General features: G+C 38.8%; 1 protein-coding gene across 1 annotated transcript in view; it reads left to right on the plus strand.

The window, feature by feature from the left end:
• The window catches only part of LOC145689173 (uncharacterized), a 124,767-nt gene that overhangs the window by 67,811 nt on the left and 35,193 nt on the right, over positions 1-21,763 (plus strand). Inside the window, exons 2-3 of the mRNA XM_081763304.1 lie at positions 17,249-17,374; positions 20,449-20,567. Coding sequence (XP_081619430.1) covers positions 17,249-17,374; positions 20,449-20,567 — 245 coding nt within the window. The remainder of the gene's footprint in view (positions 1-17,248; positions 17,375-20,448; positions 20,568-21,763) is intronic.

Below are 21,763 nucleotides of genomic sequence, written 5' to 3' on the forward strand. Positions count from 1 at the left end.
TAAAAACGTAGGTTACACGTGTAAATCCTGTAGTTTTTAGTCTTAATGTACAGCAAACGTATAACTGAAAAAATATATTTTATACGTATTTTCCGTATAAGTGTTCCGAACAATCGCACTATCTATACGAACGAAAGAACTGTATATAGGCGATCAGGATCTCACATACAGATGGGTGTATGTAACATATAGCTGACGTATCTAACATACGTATACGTACAGATGGTGATCAGAAAAATGGAAACACCTGAACGAAATTGCAACTTACCAGATTAATATGGTGTCGGGCCACCTTTCGCCTTCAGAACAGCCTTGATGCGACGTGGGATGGAGGCATAGAGGTCGTGAATGGTAGCAAGTGGAATTTTACACCATTCCTCGTGCAGGGCATCGGCTAGTTCTGTGAGAGAGGATGGAGGTGGAAATCGTCGCCGGAGTCGTGTTTCCAAGACGGACCACAGATGTTCAATTATGTTGAGATCTGGGGATTGGGCGGGCCAGGGGAGGTGTTGAACTTCATCCCGATGTTCCTCAAACCGCGCTGCAACAACGCCAGCTGTGTGAATGGGTGCATTATCATCCTGGAAGATGGCGTCATTGTCCGGAAACAACATCCGGACCATAGGATGCAAGTGGTCTCCTAAAATTGCGACATAATCGTTGGCAGTGATTCTTCCGCTAAGTGTGACCACAGGACCCAATGAAAATCATGATATGGCGGCCCACAGCATCACCGAGCCGCCGCCATGTTTCACAGTTGGGCGGAGACACTGCAGATCATAAGCTTCTTTGGGCGTTCTCCACGCATAAACACGGCCCGTGGTTAAGAATAGGGTGAAGGATGACTCATCCGACCATATCACACCTTTCCAGTCCTCAACGGTCCAAGTTGCATGGTCGCGGCACCATTTGCGGCGTGCGAAAGCTTTATGGTCCCTGATGAGCGGTTTGGCCCGTGCAACACGACCCCGTAAGTTCATGTCATGTAATTCGCGGCGGACTGTGATTGTCGAAACAGGGTGAGGGAGGTGCTGATTGAGTTCCTCCGTCACTTGCTCCGCAGTGACACGACGGTTCTGCGTGACAATGCGCTTTAATACCCGGCGTGACCTGTCCCTCATGATTTTCTTTCGTCCACTGTTCCGCTTCCCCGATGTGGTTTTCCCGTCTGTTGTGTAGGCCGTCATTACTTTCGACACTGTCCCACGCGACGCATCTAACACAGTAGCCACTGCCGTCACACTCACTCCACATAACCACGCACGAACAATTTCCCCTCTTTGAAAATCTGAGAGGTCTCCCATTTTACACTACCTCCGTCTGCTGCAGCCACTGGACACTGCTGTTCCACTACGCCTGACGTAGTATGGAGACCGACCTAACACACCACCAGCAGCGGTCCGGCGCTGCGGGCGCCACGACACCACTGCCAACCCATACATCTGACGTGTTGCCAACTACAGGTGTTTCCATTTTTCTGATCACATCTGTATGTAATATACGGAAAACTGTTAAAAAACAGACATTCTACAACAGCATGATGTAACATCTGAAGAAAAAACAATGCAGTACGTATGTTGCATATGGATAACGTGTGCTCCGTACCAGAGATGGAGTGGGTCAGTGGGTTGGTGGGTCAGTGGGTCAAGTGGGTCAAGTTTTCTGGGTGGGTCAGTGGGTCGTGGGTCAACAACATGTGACCCACTGTGACCCACTGCGACCCACCACCCACCGTGACCCACCACCCACCGTGACCCACTGTGACCCACCACCCACCATGACCCACTGCGACCCACCACCCCTCATGACCCACTGCGACCCACCGACTCAGTATGATCTACCGACACTCACTGCATGGTGTCTCTGCTCACTGCATGGTAGACAGTATCTTCTGAAGACTGGTAAATTTGTTTTCGTTTTACTTTCAACACCTTCATTTCCCTTCCTTTTCCACTTGTTTCTGTCTACTTACCTGAGGTGAGTATATCTAACCAAGTGAAAAAAGAACTTCAGGCACTTTTGGATATTGATATTTTTAATTGTAATAATAGCAATAGGACTTATACTACTACTTGGCTTTCAAGATCTGTGAGTTTTTAGAGGAACTAACTACTGGAAAAAATACATTTTTGAATCACTGTAATATATAAATTATTATATAAAAAATTGAATGTAACTATGTGTGTCTGATCATCATGGTCAAATTGCAAAGTCAAATGAAATTACTTTTGGTATATAGTTAGGCCTTAATCCAAACTGGGATGTTATTTCTATATTGCTTTCATTATAATACATAATATCCTAAGGAGGTAGTGAGGATTCGAATTCTTGCGAAAAAAAAATGAGTATCTCGCAAGCCTTTAAACTTACGGAGCTAAAATTCAGTGTATTAACTCTTTATTGAAAATAAACAGAATGTGTACTAGCATTTTTTTTAATTTTCCTTTATGTGGGGGGTGGGCACTTTCTATATATGGAAAATTCGTAGTGAGTTGGTTTGTAAAAATGATCGAAAATGATCGATGTTATTTAAGAAAAAAATCAGAAACAAAAATATACAGTGCTTGGCTTCATATATCCATTGCTTTCTACTATAATAATTGCTGAAGCTTATGTTTATTATATGGAACGCTTACAGCACAGGACAATCAACCCAAAAACTTGTGACTAAAATAGGCATAAAATTTCTACTGTAAGCTTAATTACACGGAAATTTTAAGTTTGGATTGTACGCATAATTATATGGAAAATTTTACACTTTTTTCCCTTTACGTTGATCTACTTACCTTGATTTGGAACTTTCAAATTTCATCCTTTTTTCCACTGAAAAGTATTGATAATTCAACAAGGAAATAATTATACTACGATAATTTAATTGAAATTCATCGTAATTTGGCACATGGCAAACAGCAGTGTGGTAATTGAAGAGGAAGAAGGAGGGAAATTTCCATTCACCTCTGAACACTTTCCAGGAACCTCGTTCCCTTTCGCTTTCTAGACGGGGGAGGGAACTTGGTAATTGCATCAAACCTTCATGTGTAATTACAAAAATTAAATTTATAAACAAATAAGAAATCATTAGTTTATCAGGCTTTAATTGATAATTTATTGACAAGATTCTCTATCGAAGGCGTGGTAGATGAAGTTTCTGTTCTCCATGAGTCGACATTGCCAACTGACATGGTCGATATGGATAAGATGTTGTATGGTGATAGAGAGATGATACTTCTTGCTGAGCATTTCAAAACTGACCAAGAAAAATCGTTATCAGACTTAAGTCTAACAAGCAGATTGTCGATGAGGAGTTGCAGAAATCGGGTAGAAATATTGTCAGTTTCCATGACAGAGTGCGAACGGGGATTTCCCCTTATGAATTTACAGATGACTGATATTAGAAATAGACTAAGTGCTCAAGCATTGTCTAACTTGTTGTTCATCAATGTTAATGGCCCACCACTAGACAAGCTCAAAGTAGACGAGCTAGTTATTTCTTGGCTGAAGGATGGGCATCATTCCGCTGCGGATGGTTTACCACGTAAAAGTTACCAACAGGAAATACACTCGATTTCAGGTTTGTTTTAAGGTGGAAAATTACGAGTTATAGAAAATGTATACTTGTATTACTAATGGCTTATTTGTGTTATTCACCTTTGTACCTATTTTTTTTTAGTAAGTCTCTTCTTTGCTTTTGATAAACTACTTTGAATAAATATTCATAATAATTGCGATTATGCATATTTGTAACTTAAATTTAACGTGGTGTTTTAGTGATTACACAAACTACAATTATGAGCATAGTTTATGAAGATGCTCTCACATAGGGTACCCGAGCACCTTTATACACTATGAAAAACTGATTTTTCAAGTACTTTGTGAGAGAAATACTGTGAATTGAGAAACCATAACCTTTTTCATATTGTACAGGAATATTTTCCTACGAATAGAAGTTTCTTTTGGAATGCGTTCAGAAAGTAACACTTGGAAGAATACTCTCTTAGTACAAGTATATTTTAGGCACACACTAATTTCCCCCACCTCGAACTGTTTCAATTTCCTCACTGACAAACACTTTACCATTTTATATCATAAAGGTCAGATCCACCGTTATTGTAACAGAGTGGTGCTTGAGCGATTGACTAGAAATTCAAACTCCGATTAGTGACAATTTCACAGTCTTATTTTATTACAAGTGTAAACTCTTTAGTCAGTACAGAAGAGGCCGTGGGTCGTGTTCAGAGTTGATGACGATGGATTTTGGTGAGTCAGAATAGGTCACAGTGGATGAGAGTGGTTCATGGTGGGTGGTGGGTCAGAGTGGGTTACCGTGGGTGGTGGGTCAGAGTGGGTCACGGTGGGTGGTGGGTCGTGGGTCAGAGTGGGTCACGGTGGTTGGTTGGTCAGTGGGTCGTGGGTCAAGTTTTCATTGACCCACGCCAACTCTGCTCCGTACAGATTTCCGTAGTAAACATAAGGATTCCGTATATTTGTACGGTATACCTTTGCCAGGGTAACGGATTTTTTCAGTGTTTCTCGCTATCTAATACTATTTTTTTCACTATGGTGGTCAATCTGAAAACGGAAGTCGTAGAGCTGTACCACTTCCGGGTTAAATAAAGGGATAAAGGTCGAAACCAAACTTCTTTTTGGCTGTGACACTGAACCCGCATCACAAAGCCAATTTCTCGCTGTCTGTTGCAGCTTTTGCTCTATAGAAATTATTATTGAAATCGGAAGTGGTATTACACTTCTACCACTTCCGGTTTTAGTAAAAAGTTAAGGGCGGAAGTGTAAACTAACGTTGAGACGCTAAATTGATTCCGAAAAAACTGCTTCTCGTTATTCATTAAGAGATTCTGTTCTATATGATCAACGTTGAAACCGGAAATATGTGACTTATATCACTTCCGGTTTGAATGGAGGGTTAAGAGAGGAGGTGGAGCTTTCTTGGGTCGTGAATCGATTGCAAAAAAAAAAAAAAAAAAAAGCTCTTCTCTATATAAAGTATTGCAATAATTTGTCACAATATTTTCCTCACATCAAAATAAGAAAAAAGTTTATATGGACCTGTGGTTGGAAGAGCATAGTTTCGTGGTTATAGGGTGCCGAAAATGTTAAAAAAAAAAAAAAAAAGAGCTTTAAAGGTCCATAGTTCCACTACTATAGGACCGATCAAGACTATAATCGGGTCAAGACATCATTGAGAAACTAGTATGTGAAGTATTGAAATATCCATTTTTCAGAACCTCTGGTACTTCCACAATCATTTTTAGAGCGGCTGTTTGGGTGTACTTGACCACTCTCTGCCTACCTCTCTAAAAATTGGTGTGCAAGTACTGGAGCACTTTTAAACATGAATATTTAGGTAGTTAATATACCAGTTCCTCAGTGACCTCTTGACCGGACTACGATAGGTCCCAGTAGGGGCGCGGTGTAGGGATGCGCACGAGAGAAGATTTGTGGCTGTCTCGTCTCGAAAATGTGCTGTAAAAGTGATGTCTCGACTCGAAAAAATGTATATTTCTCTATTGGAAGAGCCGTGTCTCGACTCGAATTTTGTCAGGAAAATCCTGTCTCGACTCGTCTTGTGCTCATCCCTAGCGCTGGTGGCTCAGTGGTAGAGCGTTCACCTCCGGTGCTTGGGGTCCCTGGTTCGATCGCAGTCCGCGCCGTGTGGACTTTTGTGGTGGACAAACACCGTGCTCGTGGGTTTTCTCGGAGTTCTCCCATTTTCTTCATTCCACCATTTCACTCATCTCTCATTATCACCGTCTCCTTTAGCCTAACCGGCATAACCGTGGGACGTAAAACTCAAAGATTTCCTTTCATTTCATTTTCAAATTATTGTGACACATTTTTGTATATTTCCTCTGATACATAACTCGACAGACGGACATATAAACAGGCGTTTTGTAAGATTCCCAATACTTATTAAAAACAAAACTATCCAACAATATTATATTTCTAAGCTTGAAAATCTAACAAGTAAGAAACCAATGGAAGAGTCCCCCTTTACAAGCACTGAGATTTAATATTAGCATTGAAAAATGCATATTCACATCTGTAACTTGAGACAGAGAAAAAAAAATCTTTAATAATGGTTTTCCCATGGAGAGTATAATCACCGTATTATACACTTAGAAATAAACGAAATATACCTACAGGGTCTTTTTTTTCTTCAGATATTGTAATTTTGCAAGCACGATAATGAGTTTAAGCGTTAACATTCTATCCGTGGGTGGATACATTTACAATTTCCCTGAAGGAATGGTACCCAAGGTACTTAAGACCCAGTGCCATAATGTATTCTCTTCCCGTTCTGCTTACACGTTGTTCATTCCGTGTTTTTACTCTTAAAAGTGTACTTCCTCCATTATGATCCAAAAGCCCACCCACAGAATCTTTAACTATCACTGTGTTCTCTTACATATATAAACACACCCGCAAAACACAGGTGTAAAGCAACACACGTTTTGTTACCTTTCTATTTAAGAAGTCGTTTGGGGCCCTCTAAAGGGGTCAAAGTGTCAACCATTCAGCAGAAAGACTAATGGGCTTTAATACAAGAATAACACCTTTTGAACAGCGTTTAGCCCTTCTTGGAGAAGGACCACACACACACACTCTTATATAAAGGAGGGAGGATATAGTATACTCTCTTTGCTGTAATCACTCTTAGAAACTTTAAACTACGCTTGGTAAATGGATTAACATGATTTATTATACTTCTTAGGTCTAGTTGTTCCTTTTTAAAAAATAAGATATATTCATGTAGATCAAGCAAATAAGAATAAGTTTATAATATTAATGGGATAAGCGTTACTAATCTCTTATACACTATACTAGATAAATTCCCGTTCTTCGCACATGGAGAATAAGTAAGTGGAGAATATTCGAGTCCTCTTCTTCCATCCTTAGGATATTATAACATTCTCCTTGTATAAGGGTAGGTAGAGCTTTGGTACAGCAAATTAAAGTCCGGAATAGTTTGTCACTACCGGTTTTTATTATAAATTCCACAATAAACAGTATAAGTATAGCACAATGATGTAAATTCCTGTAATATAAGGTAGGTATAGAGTCTCTTCAACCAGACGATCTTGGGAAAGATCCATCAGTAGCGAACTACGTGAGGTGGTGTAGAACACTCGCTGCTCCACGGCAAGCAGAAAGAGAGATAAAGTTCCCCCATAAGACTCCACTGCAAGCCAGGAGGAGAAGGAACCGTTAGTTCCACTGCAAGCTAAGGTTTGGGTTAGGGTAGCCACTGCAAGCCGAGAAAGGGGATTTGACCAATTCCAGACTGGAAGCTCTCCATGGAATTCTCTTGTTATATAGCGCTCCAGGTGAAGTGGTGGCGCTGCTGTTTCCTCGTTGTCATGTGATCCGTGGTGTCGTTGTAGTCTTCGTCGTCTGCAACTTCTAGTACTCCAATGTAAGACATAGTACTCCAATGTAAGGTCTAGTACTCCATCGTAAGGTGCATGTGATTTTTGTTTATAAACAGGAACACGTGTAGAATATACATTTCAATGAAAATGTAATGATATAAAAAATGTAACCCCCTTTCCACCCTCACCCCAAGTCGATTGGGCATGACTTTGGACTTAAATGCATCGGGAGAGTCACTGTCTGTCTCAGCAACTCTGAAAACTATAGATTAGATAATAATATCAACCATTTTCTATTATTTAAGAGCAAAAAAATAATTTTAATTACTATTATCTATATAAAAAATTGAAGCCATACTAAATCAGACAAATTAATGCCTCAAAAAATTGCCATGGAAATAATTTTATATTATTGTTTATACAAAAATAAAACCAACTTTTTTCTTCAAGGTCAAGACTAGCCGGTGGCATTATTCAAAGGAAAAAGAGGTCAAATTTCTTTCACTTCCTGGTGACAATGGTAAAGTTCAAACCTTTGTAACTGGGGCAATATTTGTCTCATAGAGAATCCGAGAGTGGCTCTAATGCCTTGGTCGCAGTTTTTACCGCTGATAAGAAAAGTTGGTTTAGTTTGTAACTGAACTATAGGTATTATTTTTTCAGCTTGGCATAATTTATATATATATATATATATATATATATATATATATATATATATATATATATATATATATATATATATATATAATACTATGTGATCAAAAGTATCCGGACATCCCCAAAAACATACGTTTTTCATATTAGGTGCATTGTACTGCCACCTACTGCCAGGTACTCATTATCAGCGACCTCAATATTCATTGGACATCTTGAGAAAGCAGAATAGGGCGCTCCGTGGAACTCACGGACTTCGAACGTGGTCTGCTGATTGGGTGTCACTTGTGTCTGAAGTCTGTACGCGAAATTTCCACACTCCTAAACATCCCTACGTCCACTGTGTCTGATGTGATAGTGAAGTGGAAACGTGAAGCGACACGTATAGCACAAAAACGTACAGGCTGACCTCGTGTGTTGACTGACAGAGATCGCCAACAGTCGAAGAGGGTCGTAAAGTGTAATAGGCAGACATCTATCCAGACCATCACACAAGAATTCCAAACTGCATCAGGATCCACTCCAAGTAATATGACAGTTAGGCGTGAGGTGAGAAAACTTGGATTTCATGGTCGAGAGGCTGCTCATAAGCCAAGGTAAATGCCAAACGACGCCTCGCTTGGTGTAAGGAGCGTAAACATTGGACGATTGAACAGTGGGAAAACGTTGTGTAGAGTGACGAATCACGGTACCCAATGTGGCGATCCGATGGCAGGGTGAGTAGTGCCAACAGTAAAATTCGGAGGTGGTGGTGTTATGGTGTGGTCGTGTTTTTCTTGGAGAGGGCTTTCACCCCTTGTTGTTTTCCGTGGCACTATCACAGCGCAGGCCTACATTGATGTTTTAAGCACCTTCTTGCTTCCCACTGTTGAAGAGCAATGCGGGGATGGCGATTGCATCTTTCAACACGATCCAGCACCTATTCATACTGCACGGCCTGTGGCGGAGTGGTTACACGACCATAACATCCCTGTAATGGACTGGCCTGCACAGAGTCCTGACTTGAATCCTATAGACACCTTTGGGATGTTGTGGAACGCCGACTTCCTGCCAGGTCTCACCTACTACATCGATACCTCTCCTCAGTTCAGCACTCTGTGAAGAATGGGCTGCCGTTTCCCAAACCTTCCAGCACCTGAATGAAAGTATGCCTGCGAGAATGGAAGCTATCATCAAGCTAAGGGTGGGCCAACACCATATTGAATTCCAGCAGTACCGATAGAGGGCGCCACGAACTTGTAATTTATTTTCAGCCAGGTGTCCGGATACTTTTGATCACAGAGAGAGAGAGAGAGAGAGAGAGAGAGAGAGAGAGAGAGATAAAAATTATTTCTTGGTTTTAAACGCTTTATTAGCATTATTTCAGCTTTTTAAAGCGCCATTATTAGATACTGTTTTAGTGCTCTTTTTAGAAGTCTATTCATATTTTTTTTTTAAATATTTATGTTCATCATTCAGTAAACTATACCTACCCTTTTATTTTGGGAGATGGGAAGGAAACTCGAAAGAACAACGTGAATAATCTTATGAAAACCCTAAGTTTAAAATTTTCCCTAGTAGCAAGAAGTCTTTCAACTAGTTGGCGCGTGCTGGGCTTTTGAATTCTACGCTTGCACTTGAAACGCATGCTTTCATACAATCTGCCTTTTGTTGTACTTGCAAGTGATGCTTTAGACTCTTCGCAGAGCGTCATGGTATCACTGACCGTTCATAGTTATTAACTTGACTTGACTTGTAAAACGCTTGCGTCAAGCTTGAATGCAAGGCTGCTCCCATGTAACTTCGTTACTGGAATCCAGCTTGCGGCATACTTGCACGTTTTCCAATCACGCTGGATGCAAGTTTGGCCGACTTGCAATTCAAACTTACAGCAAGCGGTTTGCAAGTTGTCTCTGCTAATAGGGTTGTTTAGTTATATTGAATGGTATATTGTCAAGGCGAGTACACATAACATCAAAACGGTCGAACAGACAGATATCCAGAATTTTTTTAAAGGGTGGGGGCCATGACAGGACTGTAAACCATGAAAATAGGTTAAAGCAGCGTTTCTCAACTTTTTTTCCTCTTGGGCATATCAAAGTGCGTTTCAATCTTTCGCGACACCCCTGCATGCGATTTTTTCCCTAGATGCAACAAAGCAAACACATAAAAATACATATATTTCTTTTTATTATGTAACGATTATGATATACAAAATCTCACAAGCAAATCACGTAAGACTCTTGAATATAAACATACTGACATAAAAGAAACTTATAACTCTTAAGCAGGAATATAAGAAAGAAATATTATCATCAAAAATATAACAAGACATCAAACTTAAAACTAGTGAGATATTTGCCCCCGGCGATGTTTGCAAAGCATTGTATGCATGGATGAACTCTTGATGGACAGACAAACTCTTGATGAGTCCAGTGTTTCTTTCCAAAGAAAAATGAACAGTGTTAAAAACAAACTTCCCAGCTTTAAACTTGGGCGATAAGTGTGAAATCAAATTAACTGGCGATAAATTTTTATTTTCTTCTAAGGATAATTTCTTTGAGGAAGATCTTAGAAGACATTAAACATCTCGCGACACACCTGACATGTATTTGCGACGAATGTTTCGCGACCCAGTGCCAATGTGTCGCGACACAGCGATTGAGAAACGTTGGCTTAAAGTCTTGAATTCGATTTTTTTTTTTTTTTCATGATTACCATACTTTATTCTCTCCTAATAACACTCGAAACTAATAAAAATAGAAAGTTTTAATATTGACTACTTTACGTCCCGGAATAAAATAGCTATAAATATGTCATTTAACTGTATAAATTTTTGTTTCTAGTTTGTAACAAAATGAAGAATCTACTGATGAACTACAGATGTGTTCTAGTCTCAGCACGAAATCAGATCGACGTGTCTTTGCAGGTGGTTACTGTGTTCTCAGTATCTGTTCTATTATATCAAACACCCACCTGGTATGGATTAAGAAAGAACTGGATCTCTCACAGAAGTGACATTATGAATATCACTTACATATTCATAAATACTTACATATAAATGGGAGGAGTTAAATAAGTGGGTGGTGACGTGATGGACTGAATATTAATGTGATACAGAACGGGATTAGCTTGATTCTGTGTGTGTATATAAAATAAAATTCATGATTGAAGATAAATCTTGTGCACATAGTAAGTGTATAAAACGTTGCTGAAGTAACTTGTAGGAGGTGGTATCTTAAATCTTAAAAGCAACATGTTAAAATATATATGAATGTGATTTAATTCTGAGGATCAAACTCTGCGAAATTTTTCCACCAGTTACTAAGACAAGCACTTCTACCAGAGGTAATTGACTATGTCGTTATCCAGACACTTGAATAATAAGGCATACTATTATGTCTTATATTATATATAACTTTGTGCTTTCAGCTCCTATTTAGGATACATTAACCAATGGTGGATTTAGCCCGGGGTCGGGAGGGCCTAGCACCCCCCTCCTCCAGTTTTTGATTGATAAAAATAATTTAAGATATTATTTATATACTTTTGAAAGTTTATAGTAAACGCATAATTTACCTATCATAGTTTGGGTTTTGGCTCCCGCCAGTTTTTGCCTTCTAGATCCGCCACTGACATTAACCCTTTTAATTTTTTTAAAGGTTAATTATAGACTTTCAGTCAAGCAGCTACAGCATCATCCCTATTTATCCCAGCCTCGTACCTCGGTCTCTTCAGAACAGAACAACCTTCCAAACGGTATCATACACATTTCCCTATTATGTCCCTGAGGCAAGAAATTTTGAGTGAAAATAGGGATTTTTTGCGAAAAATTCTTTTTTCCTAAGTTTGGGACCATCTAGACCTCCCTGTGTTAACGCTCAGATCTAAAAATCAACTGAAAAATACTAAGGGGTGTACAAAATGTGTACAAACTTTCAAGCTTCTATCTTGAACAGTAAGAGCGGAAAAAAAAAATATTTATCAATGAGCTAAGAACATCCCCACAATGCCCCAGATGACCCCAAAAGACCCGGTGTAATAAAAAAAAATCCTGAGACATCCTAGGGTCATGTTTTGTACCTCATTCTCTTCAGAATAGATCAGTCTTTCAAACGGCACCGTTCACATTTCACTATCATGTCTTTAAGGCGGGAAATTTTGAGGGAAAAAGGGATTTATCCTTTTTTTAAGTTTGGGCCCCTCTGGACCCTCCGTGTTAATACACATATCTCAAAATCAACTGAAAAATACTAAGGGGTATACTGAATGTGTGTACAAAATTTCAATCTTCTGTCTAAAAAAGTAAGGTAAAAAATATTTACAAATGTGCTAAGAAAATCCCTATAATACCCCAGATTCCCGTATAAAACAGGATCTCAGGAAAAAATTCCTGAGAGAACCCAGACTAAGATAGGTATATCATGAGCTTACTATAAATTTCAAAAATATACATAAAAAATAGCTTAAATTATTTTTGTCACTCAAAAAACTGGGGGCCTTGGTCCCCCGGAACCGGGCTAGATCCCCCCTGAGAATAATTCCTGTCCGTTATGAAGCGGTTACTAAAACATTGGGTAAAAAGTAGACTGTCCACGTATCCGTAAAAAGGGAAGGGGTTCTCTCCCATAATAATATCTATATATATAAAAGAGAACGTACAAAATCCTTTGTCCGCTCATCACGCTAATACGGCTGAACCAATTTCTTTCATTTTTGGGGGGTTGTTAGGATTTGGACCCTAGATGGTTTTTATCATATCACTTTAATTTTTAATTACCAGTGTCTTGAGATAATTGACCATTCAAGTGTCCATACGTACAAATCCTTTGTTATTAGTTCATCATAGGTAAAAATAAACGTATTTATATGCAACCCGCATGACCGTGTCACTCGGCGGGTTAACATAAATGACAGGCGCTATAATGTTAACATCTACTGCAATTTGAAAGCGAAAAAGTAAAAATTATCTAAGTAACAAAGTTTATTGCGTTCCGGGGTGACCGCAGCGAAGCGGGGTGAACGCTGCTAGTCCTACATATATTTACCGAGACCAAAAAAAAAAAAAAAAAAGTTCTCCATATTATGGAGGTGTCCTTCTAAGGACTGTAGGAAAAGAAAAAGCTAACAAAACGTGGCAGGCAGTTACGAATTTGGACAAAGTTAGCGGTAGAAAGAAATGTATTATTTCCATTCTATATGGCTATAGTGCCTAGTTTTAATCTAAACTCACTAGTAATTTAATATTACTTATCAGCATCGTTTGAGGAAAACAGGCTCTGTTGAGGGGGGACGTGCTTTCGGACTTCCTACGAAAAAAAAAAAATATGGAGTAAAACTTGCAGCAGGCAAATGTTTTGACTTTAGCCGATATAAATAAAGAAGCTTGTTTGAATCTGACGTGATTCGACAATATTCCGATTACACAGTATGTTACGCCTACAGAAATAAAACTTTAAAAACAAAAAAATGTATAAATAAATCTACATTCTCAAATATGGGCATCACGTCTGGATCATCTATTTTAAAACGGAATCCACTTTCTCAATCAGAGATATCAACTCCCGTACAATGGTTATTATACAAGAGAACGAACGGAGGCGGAGAGACACTGTCATACTCACTAATTCCACGAGTAAATCATATTTAAAATGACGGGGCTATTTGGTAGCTACGAGATGTCACTGGAATCTTAAAAAGCACTCCTTTGCACACAGTTATGAAGGGAAATGGATCGTAACCGTAACTTCCAAATTGGTTTCAGTTAAAAATTGACGGCATGATTTCCATACAAATTATACATAATGAAGACACGTGTGGCATTTACTATACAACGGATCTCTTTTGTTTTTTCCCTATTTGATTACGTAATATTTTAATTCATAATCTCGGTTATTCAAATTATTAAAGTAATATTTCCAGAATGCGATAGCGTGCGGTTAACGAAAAAAATAAAATAAAACGTGAACATACACAAGTTTGGAAGATCTGATGAGGAAGAAAACCACTTCTTACCAAGTACAACTTTCACTATAATTCGAGCACTTGCTCGTTAATAATACCTGCCTAAAATAGACGTTTTACAGTTGTTAGCGTATGTAACGATGAAAATCATAATAATTTTATTTATGAAGCAAAAATATATCAGTCTTTGACTAATAATAATAATGTGGATACTTCAAAATATTTAAGAGTTACTAGGTTACATAAACATCTACACTGAGAAAAATCTGTTTTCCGGACAGCGGTATATTGTACAAATATACGGAGTGCTCTTGCTTACTACAGCAATCAGTACGGAGCATACGTTATCCGTATGCTACGTAGGCACTGCTCTTAGCCGTTGCAGGATGTCTGATATCTAATAGTCTTCCTTTATATATGTTACCTTTGTCAGCTATATGTTAGCTATATACGTCGATTTGTATGAAGATCCTGAGCGCCTATATCGTTTCATACGGAAAATACATATAGATGGAACATTTATACGGAAAGTATTATAAAACATGCGTATCCAGTTATACGTTTGCTGAATGTTAAGTCCAAAAACTACAGGATTTACAAAAATGTAACATACGATTTTACATGCGCCACATGCAATTTTTTTCTCAGTGTACAAGAAAATATTTAGACATTTTTATTCTTTATTGTAGACCCAAGACGACCCTCTTTATCAACAACGCTAATAACTAATAGTTCACAATCACGCCATTAGATGTCACTAGCTGTGCTGTTTCCTACCCGTCACCAAGAGATGTCGTTTGCCTCCAGTCAATTTGTAGACAAACCGAAGACTTGTGGAAATAATGTTCGAAAATGTGAGAAGTTTTCTTTTGATTTTTTTCAAAAATAAAAAAAATGCTAAAACCTTTCCCGACCTTTTTGTTATACTAATACTCCGATGTAAATCTTGTTAACTTAATGACCGCATTGTCACCTCCTTGCTGGTCTAGTGGCTAGCGTGTACGTCTTTGGTGCACGTAGTACCGTGTGCGATTCCTGGTATAAGGGCCTTAAATTTGAACCCACCTTAAACTGTAAAGCCATGTCTCATTATAACCACAGTACTGAAAGTGGAGGCTAGACAAACAATTGATTGTAGCACGTGAAAGAAAAAGGAACTGCAAGACGGCATGGTTTTCGGAAGTCAATGTCTGGAAGGGAAGAAAAAGACTAAAACGAGGATGGAGATTAGATTTTTTAAGTATATAAATTAAAAATATAGAGAAGTATATATCAAGAAAAAAGTGGAATTTTGGCAGAGAGCTAACATTTAAAAATTACGTTCGAACTTCTATTAAGAAAACGCATGATAAACATTCTCATATGGAAGAAAACACCTCAGGGCTTGGACCTAATAAAGCCAGGACTGCAAATAACCAACAAAATTTTACTAGCCCAAGAAGAAAAGCTACTAACAGACATCCCATAATAGAAATCATTTACTTACACCACTATATGATATTAAATACTCGCCCGCACCGATAAGCCACTCGCTCCGGGCGAGTGTTTATTTGCATCTCTGTAATAAACGCATTGGAAGCTAGAACTCTAGGGAAAACAGGCGTATGGTACCTCAGAGGTAGAGCGCTCACTAGGGCAAACAGTCCCAGTTCGGTCAGAGGTTCTGCGAGTTTATCCCTAGCCGTTGGACACCATGTCTGTCTAAAGGATATATATAGGATATATATAGGTCTCTCTCTCTCTCTCTCTCTCTCTCTATGCACAGGGAGCACCAACCTTCATAGTTCAGTGTGGCAAGAGACAGTCCTGTGTACATCGGGAGTTGTGCAGTTGGTGCTATTCTCACAACGTGCGGTACCACGTCTGCGATTTCATCATGGACAAGTTAGAACAACGAGCGAACTTAAAATTCTGTGCGAAACTGGGCAAATTCGCCACAGGAACGCTTAACATGATTCGGCAAGTGTACGGCAATGCTGCAATGATTAGTTCGAGGTGTTTCGAGTAGCACTCGCGTTTCAAGAGCGGAAGGACATCACTAGACGACGACGAGTTTCGACGAACACAACATCCGAAAAAGTTGAAACTATTCGGCAAATTGTGCATAAGAATCGTCGGAGAACAATCACAACATTGCTGCCATTGTTGGTATGTCGGAACAGTGCAGGTAATTCTCATGTGTGATTTGAATATGCACCGTGTTGTTGCCAAGTTCGTCTCCAGGCTGTTGATTCAAGAACAAAGTCTTGCAGTCTGTCAAGAACTTCGTCAGCATGCCATGGTTGACCCGTCCTTTATGCGAAGGATTATTACAGGTGAAGAAACTTGGATGATCCTGAGGCAAAGTAACAGTCATCGTAAACAAAGAATCCATTATCTCCCCACCGAGAAAAGTGAGACAGGTCCAACGTCGACCAAATGCATGCTCATCGTATTTTTCGAACATTCGTATCATTGTCTATCACGAAAAACTGGCTGCTCCATGAGGACAATGCAACCTATCACTGTGCTCTCCACACACGTGAGTTTCTCACCAGATGATCGCACTTTCACACCTACCTTACTTGCCAGATTTGGCTCCTGTGGACTTCACCATCTTCCCGAAACTGAAGATCCAGCTCAAAGGTCGTCGTTTGGACACTATTGCGTAGGTGCAGTGGTAGTAGCAGAAGGTGTTTAACCCTTCGTAAAGAAAACTTCCAGAACATATTCCAGCAGTGGCAGAAGCGCTGTATTTCTGATAAGATGGCTATTTTGAAGGTTGTAGTGTGTAAACGTAGATAAATAAAGGATTTTCTTGTAAACAAAACTAGCGTTGAAACTTTTTGATACCACCTCGTATAACGAGACAGAGCTATTCCAAAGAAACAATATACAGTATATACATACATACACACAACACAATCAGTTACTTATTAGTCACATTTAGACATAATTTTATGAACACCCTCAAGGGACACCCTTAAAGTTCTGGCAAAAAATTCTAGCAAAACCCGTAACTATAAATAGTCAAATCTGTCGGTTCTCATTCTTCTCACTCACACACGAAAAAGATGTTTAACCATAAATAATGGTATACTACACGCCTTATGAATGAATGAATTTAATTACCAAGGAAGTGAAGAGAAAGATTAAAAAAAAAAAAAGTTCAGAAGTATAAATAATCCTTCCGGAGTCTTCGCCCTCGAAAGAACTACTAATGAGGGATGTTTTTTATAGTGTTTTTTTTCTAATTAGCTTTTTCTTTCTTTCTTTCTTTGCAGACGACACGTGTGCACGCAGGAAAAGTTTGTCACTCGTCCAGTGAAAAAAGTGGAATCATATTGCAAACCAGTCTACAAGACTTATACTCACATCTGCGACCGAAACAGGCTATGCAAAGCTAGCAGGCAAGTTGCAAAATTTTATAAACACTTCATGTGGTCTTAAGAGTCTTTATCCCGGCGAAATTAAAATACCGCTAATTTTACAGTAATTATATGATAACTTCAAATAGATAAGAGATAATTGAAATATGGAACAAGAGCGCGCTAGACAATACTATTTTGCGTGAGATATCCTTATCACAAGTTACCTAGTGGCTTTCCGTTTTCAGCTGTTTAGAAACGCGAAAATAAATGCCGATTTTCAAAATGGCTCGAAATCGAAAGCAGATAAGTGAGTCGTGATAACGGTTTCTCATGTAAAATAATATTGTCTAGGGCGCTATTGTTCCATATTTCGATTATCTTTTATCTATTTGAAGATATCACATAATTACTGTAAAATTAGCGGTATTTTAATTTCGCCGCGATGAAGACTCTTAAAGTATTAACTTTAAAAATAAACACGTTTTCTTTTTAAACAGTTTGTTTTAAATGTTAGAAACATAAAATACCTATTTTTTTTTATGTGATTAATCAACTATGTTACTATTCATCAGTGGCGTTTCATGACTACAATATTTACTAGGTCTCAACCCAGTTTATATTCATAGTTTCATATATTTCCTAGACATATCTGAATCCTCTTCTATATATTATGACTACAGCCCGGGTTTATATGCAAAAAGCATGTTTATAGTAACATGCAAAAACGTATGGAAAGTATTTTTATCTTTCCGACGAACTTGTAAGAATTCGTTTGAGAAGCATATGATAGCGCATATAAGTGCATATTTTGAGCGAATTTCGACTTGCATGCATATTTCGTGAACTTTGCAGGATACTGCCTATTTACGAATTTTATTGCTGCATACTAACATATTTCAGAATATATTACAAGAAAGTAAGTTATATTTAAAGTGAACTAAGTCCTTTATATACGCAGATGTGGAATATTAAAAAAAAAAAAAAAAGCGTTGAATTTGTTGTTCACAATCCTACTTAAATTCACTTTCGATTGCAACAGAAGTCATTAAGTAAGATATTTTTGTAAGAAATTGAAATTTTATTTTCTTAGCGTATATTTCAGTGCATATGTTAAATTTTAATGCTTATTTTAGAGCATATTTTTTATCTTTTTCGTGCATATTTGCATGCATATCTATTTTCTTTTATGTGCATGGAAATCCGGGCTCTAATTATGACCAGGATGCGAAATTCTGAGGGGATTAGGAGAATTTCCCCACTTAGTACTTTTGAAACTAAATTTCTCTCGCTAATAAATTACTGAAGATGAATAAAGTGACGTTATTTTTTAAAAAAATTACACTAATGCAGTTATTGAGTGAACTAGTGTGGTGTGGGTAATTTTTATGTATTATGATCCACCTTCTACAGAGGTAGATTTATTTATGTTTAGCAGAAGTCAATGTTCAACTGTACGACACAGCGCTCAAATCGCCGTGAGAGTGCCGCGAGACAAGCAATAGTCAGTGTTTCTTTCAGAAATAATGTTCCGGGGGGGGGCACACTTAGTATTCCGGGGAGCACTGCTGATACTATTCTATTTATTATTATATTATAGACATTATTTTGGCCTGCTCCGGGGGGCACTCTCGGAGCTCCGGGGGGCAATGCCCCCCAAATAAAAAACAGGCCTGAAAGAAACACTGGCAGCAGTATCTTGTTCGTCCCGCAGTAGAGCTTTGTGGTCCAGCGCAGTGTGACACCGCCGAAACTGAACAGATTCTAAGAGAAGTTCCTTGTGACTCTTTTCTACGCTAAATTCACGGCATCGCGCATCGTAGAAATGTGTAAAGTGTGTTATTTTCGTGTAGACAGTGCCACTGGGAATCGTATTATACGAAAATATGCGGTACGTACAAAGCCTTGAGTCCACCATGCCGACACAAATAGCTAGAAACTGGCCTCCCGTGAAGAGGACTCCGCCGCTATTGAATGTGGCGTATGGCGACCTCCAAAAATGCTCACACTGCGTGCGATGGCCAGCAAATGCAGCACATCGTAGATAACAATCAACCGCATCATTCATAAGGATTTACGCCTCACTCCCCGTTCAGAAAAGCAGTGTTCACATCCTGAAACTGTGTCACGTAGCTAAAGAAAAAGGAACTCCAGGAGGTTGTATGAACATCATCTCGTGGGTGATCGTATTACCCTAGATGAGGCGTTAATTTACCTCACAGACTGTGGTAAAGTTCATGCCATTACATATAGACCTGTTGACACCAAAGGCCGAAGCACGTTCTTCCGCCAGTGCGCAGAGAACTTCCCAAAGGGATTCATGATTGTGGCTGGTTTGTTGTACAGGACCAAATTGCGCCTCCGAAAAGTGGATGAAAACCCCTAAAATCAAAGATGTGTATTACCAAACTCACGTCCTGACTGGAATGTACCACTATGAAATCTCAGGATTGTACGGAAAAGACGTGAACCAGGTTGAACTGCATCAAAACAAGGCATTCTGTGACATGGTGAAAATATTGCTCGAATTCTATCGCTGTGGGGAACAGGCAACTGGTATTCCCTTCTCTGACATCCCTGTCAAGAGTGCAGGTGCCAGCCCAATGGACTATCGTGATTTCAGACCACTCGAGCGGCGACTCTGCACCATCACTGGCCTATGGAAAGCCTGAAAAGAGAAGTGGGATGCAATACCCATAATGCAGCTTCAACGCAGTCTCCTATAATGGAAAGTCCGATGCCGAGCAATAGTCAGTAGATCGGGCGCAAATGATGATGAAAACACGGTATTTTCTGGGTAAATGGTTCATTCAAATTCGACTCGATATCAAGAACGAAACTTCTGTATACTATATGTTAGTGGCATCGCTAATTCCATATAGTTTATTAATTATCGCTGTTGAGATATGTAAATGTTCTCTATGTCAAGGAATTCAAGTGCGAAGAGTTCATCACCCCCACCCCCACCCTAACTAACTTTGTCTGTGATGATTTCGCACTCTGATTATGAGGAAAAATTTTCTTTTTTCATCTTTTCTAACTGTAATGTCCACTTTCAGAAGTATGTGTGAAAAATAATCTAATATCACATCATCTTATCATTATGTTTGTTACAGAGTAATTTATGAAACTGCGTATCGCACCGTGTACCAAATGAGAAACGCCAAAGAAATGACATATGCATGTTGTCCTGGGTGGTCACAGGCAAACAAAGCCACACATGGCTGTACGAAAGGTAAGTATTGGCTAAAGCATTATTCAACTTATTCTTAAAAATTAAAGATGAAAATCAAATTTTCATAATTTTACTGAAATCTTTATGTTTATTTCACGTATGTGGATTTGGTAATTTTTTTTTTTTTTTTTTTTTTTTTATGGCTGCTTGTTAAATCGTCCAAATATGCCGGAGAAGAATAGTGTTATGTCTACAACTGTGAATTACGTTGTTTGTCTCCATTGTATAACTTTTGTATCATGTAAAATTGGATATGCAATAAATTGTAACAAACTGTGAGAACTGTCTAGTTACGTTACAATCATTTTTAGATAGATTGTTTGGTAGTACTTGACCTCTCTAAAAAAAATTGGTGTGGAAGTACTGGAGCGTTCTTAAACATGGATATTTGGATAGTTCACATATCAGTTTCTTATTGATGCCTTGACCCTACTACGATAGGTCCCATAGTAGTAAAGCTATGAACTTTTGAAGGTCACTTATTTCACGATTTCGGCACCCTTAACTCCAAAACTATCCACTTTTGAGCACAGCTTCATATGAATTTTTCTTATTTGGATATAAGGAATTTGCTCCCAAAACAATTGTGTCATATTTTTGTAACACCCTATACAGCTATTAAATCTACACAAGGTCGTATCCAGAAAGATAATAATTCAGGGGTTATTGTGTAGAAGGAACGAAAACACCCCCATTAAAGAGACTTGAAATGTCATTGTATTTACAGCGTGAACTTAATTTTCTAATTGAGAGATGCTTAGATCAGGCTCGTAGCCAAAATACTAAGACAAGTTAATATAATTGTTGGAAAGGCTAACTTGAGTTTACCTTAAATCCATACCAATATACAACAGAAGCAGTTGCGTAGCCAGGATGTGTGTTTGGGGGGGGGGGGCAAGTGCTGTTATAGGCACATATAGAAAAATTGCAAACACAAAAATATATAAACATAAAAATATATTTAAAAAAATAGAAACATCAAAGTACCAAAGTACATTGCCGGACCTCTTTGGGGGTGGCGGACCCTCTGCCCCCTCTTCCCTACGCCACTGAACAGAAGGTTTTAGGGCGTTGAAAGTACAGTAGAAGCAAGAAGCTTTCTGGTCACCATCGAGCTCCAGCCTCGTTTAGATAAAAGTTATGTTTGAAGAGGAAGCAAAACTTTTCTTTTCCCTGCTTCATACACTTAATCCTGC

Source organism: Thermobia domestica, chromosome 7 (genome assembly GCF_964235325.1).
Source record: "Thermobia domestica chromosome 7, izTheDome1.hap1.1, whole genome shotgun sequence".
In the NCBI taxonomy this organism is placed as follows: domain Eukaryota; kingdom Metazoa; phylum Arthropoda; class Insecta; order Zygentoma; family Lepismatidae; genus Thermobia; species Thermobia domestica.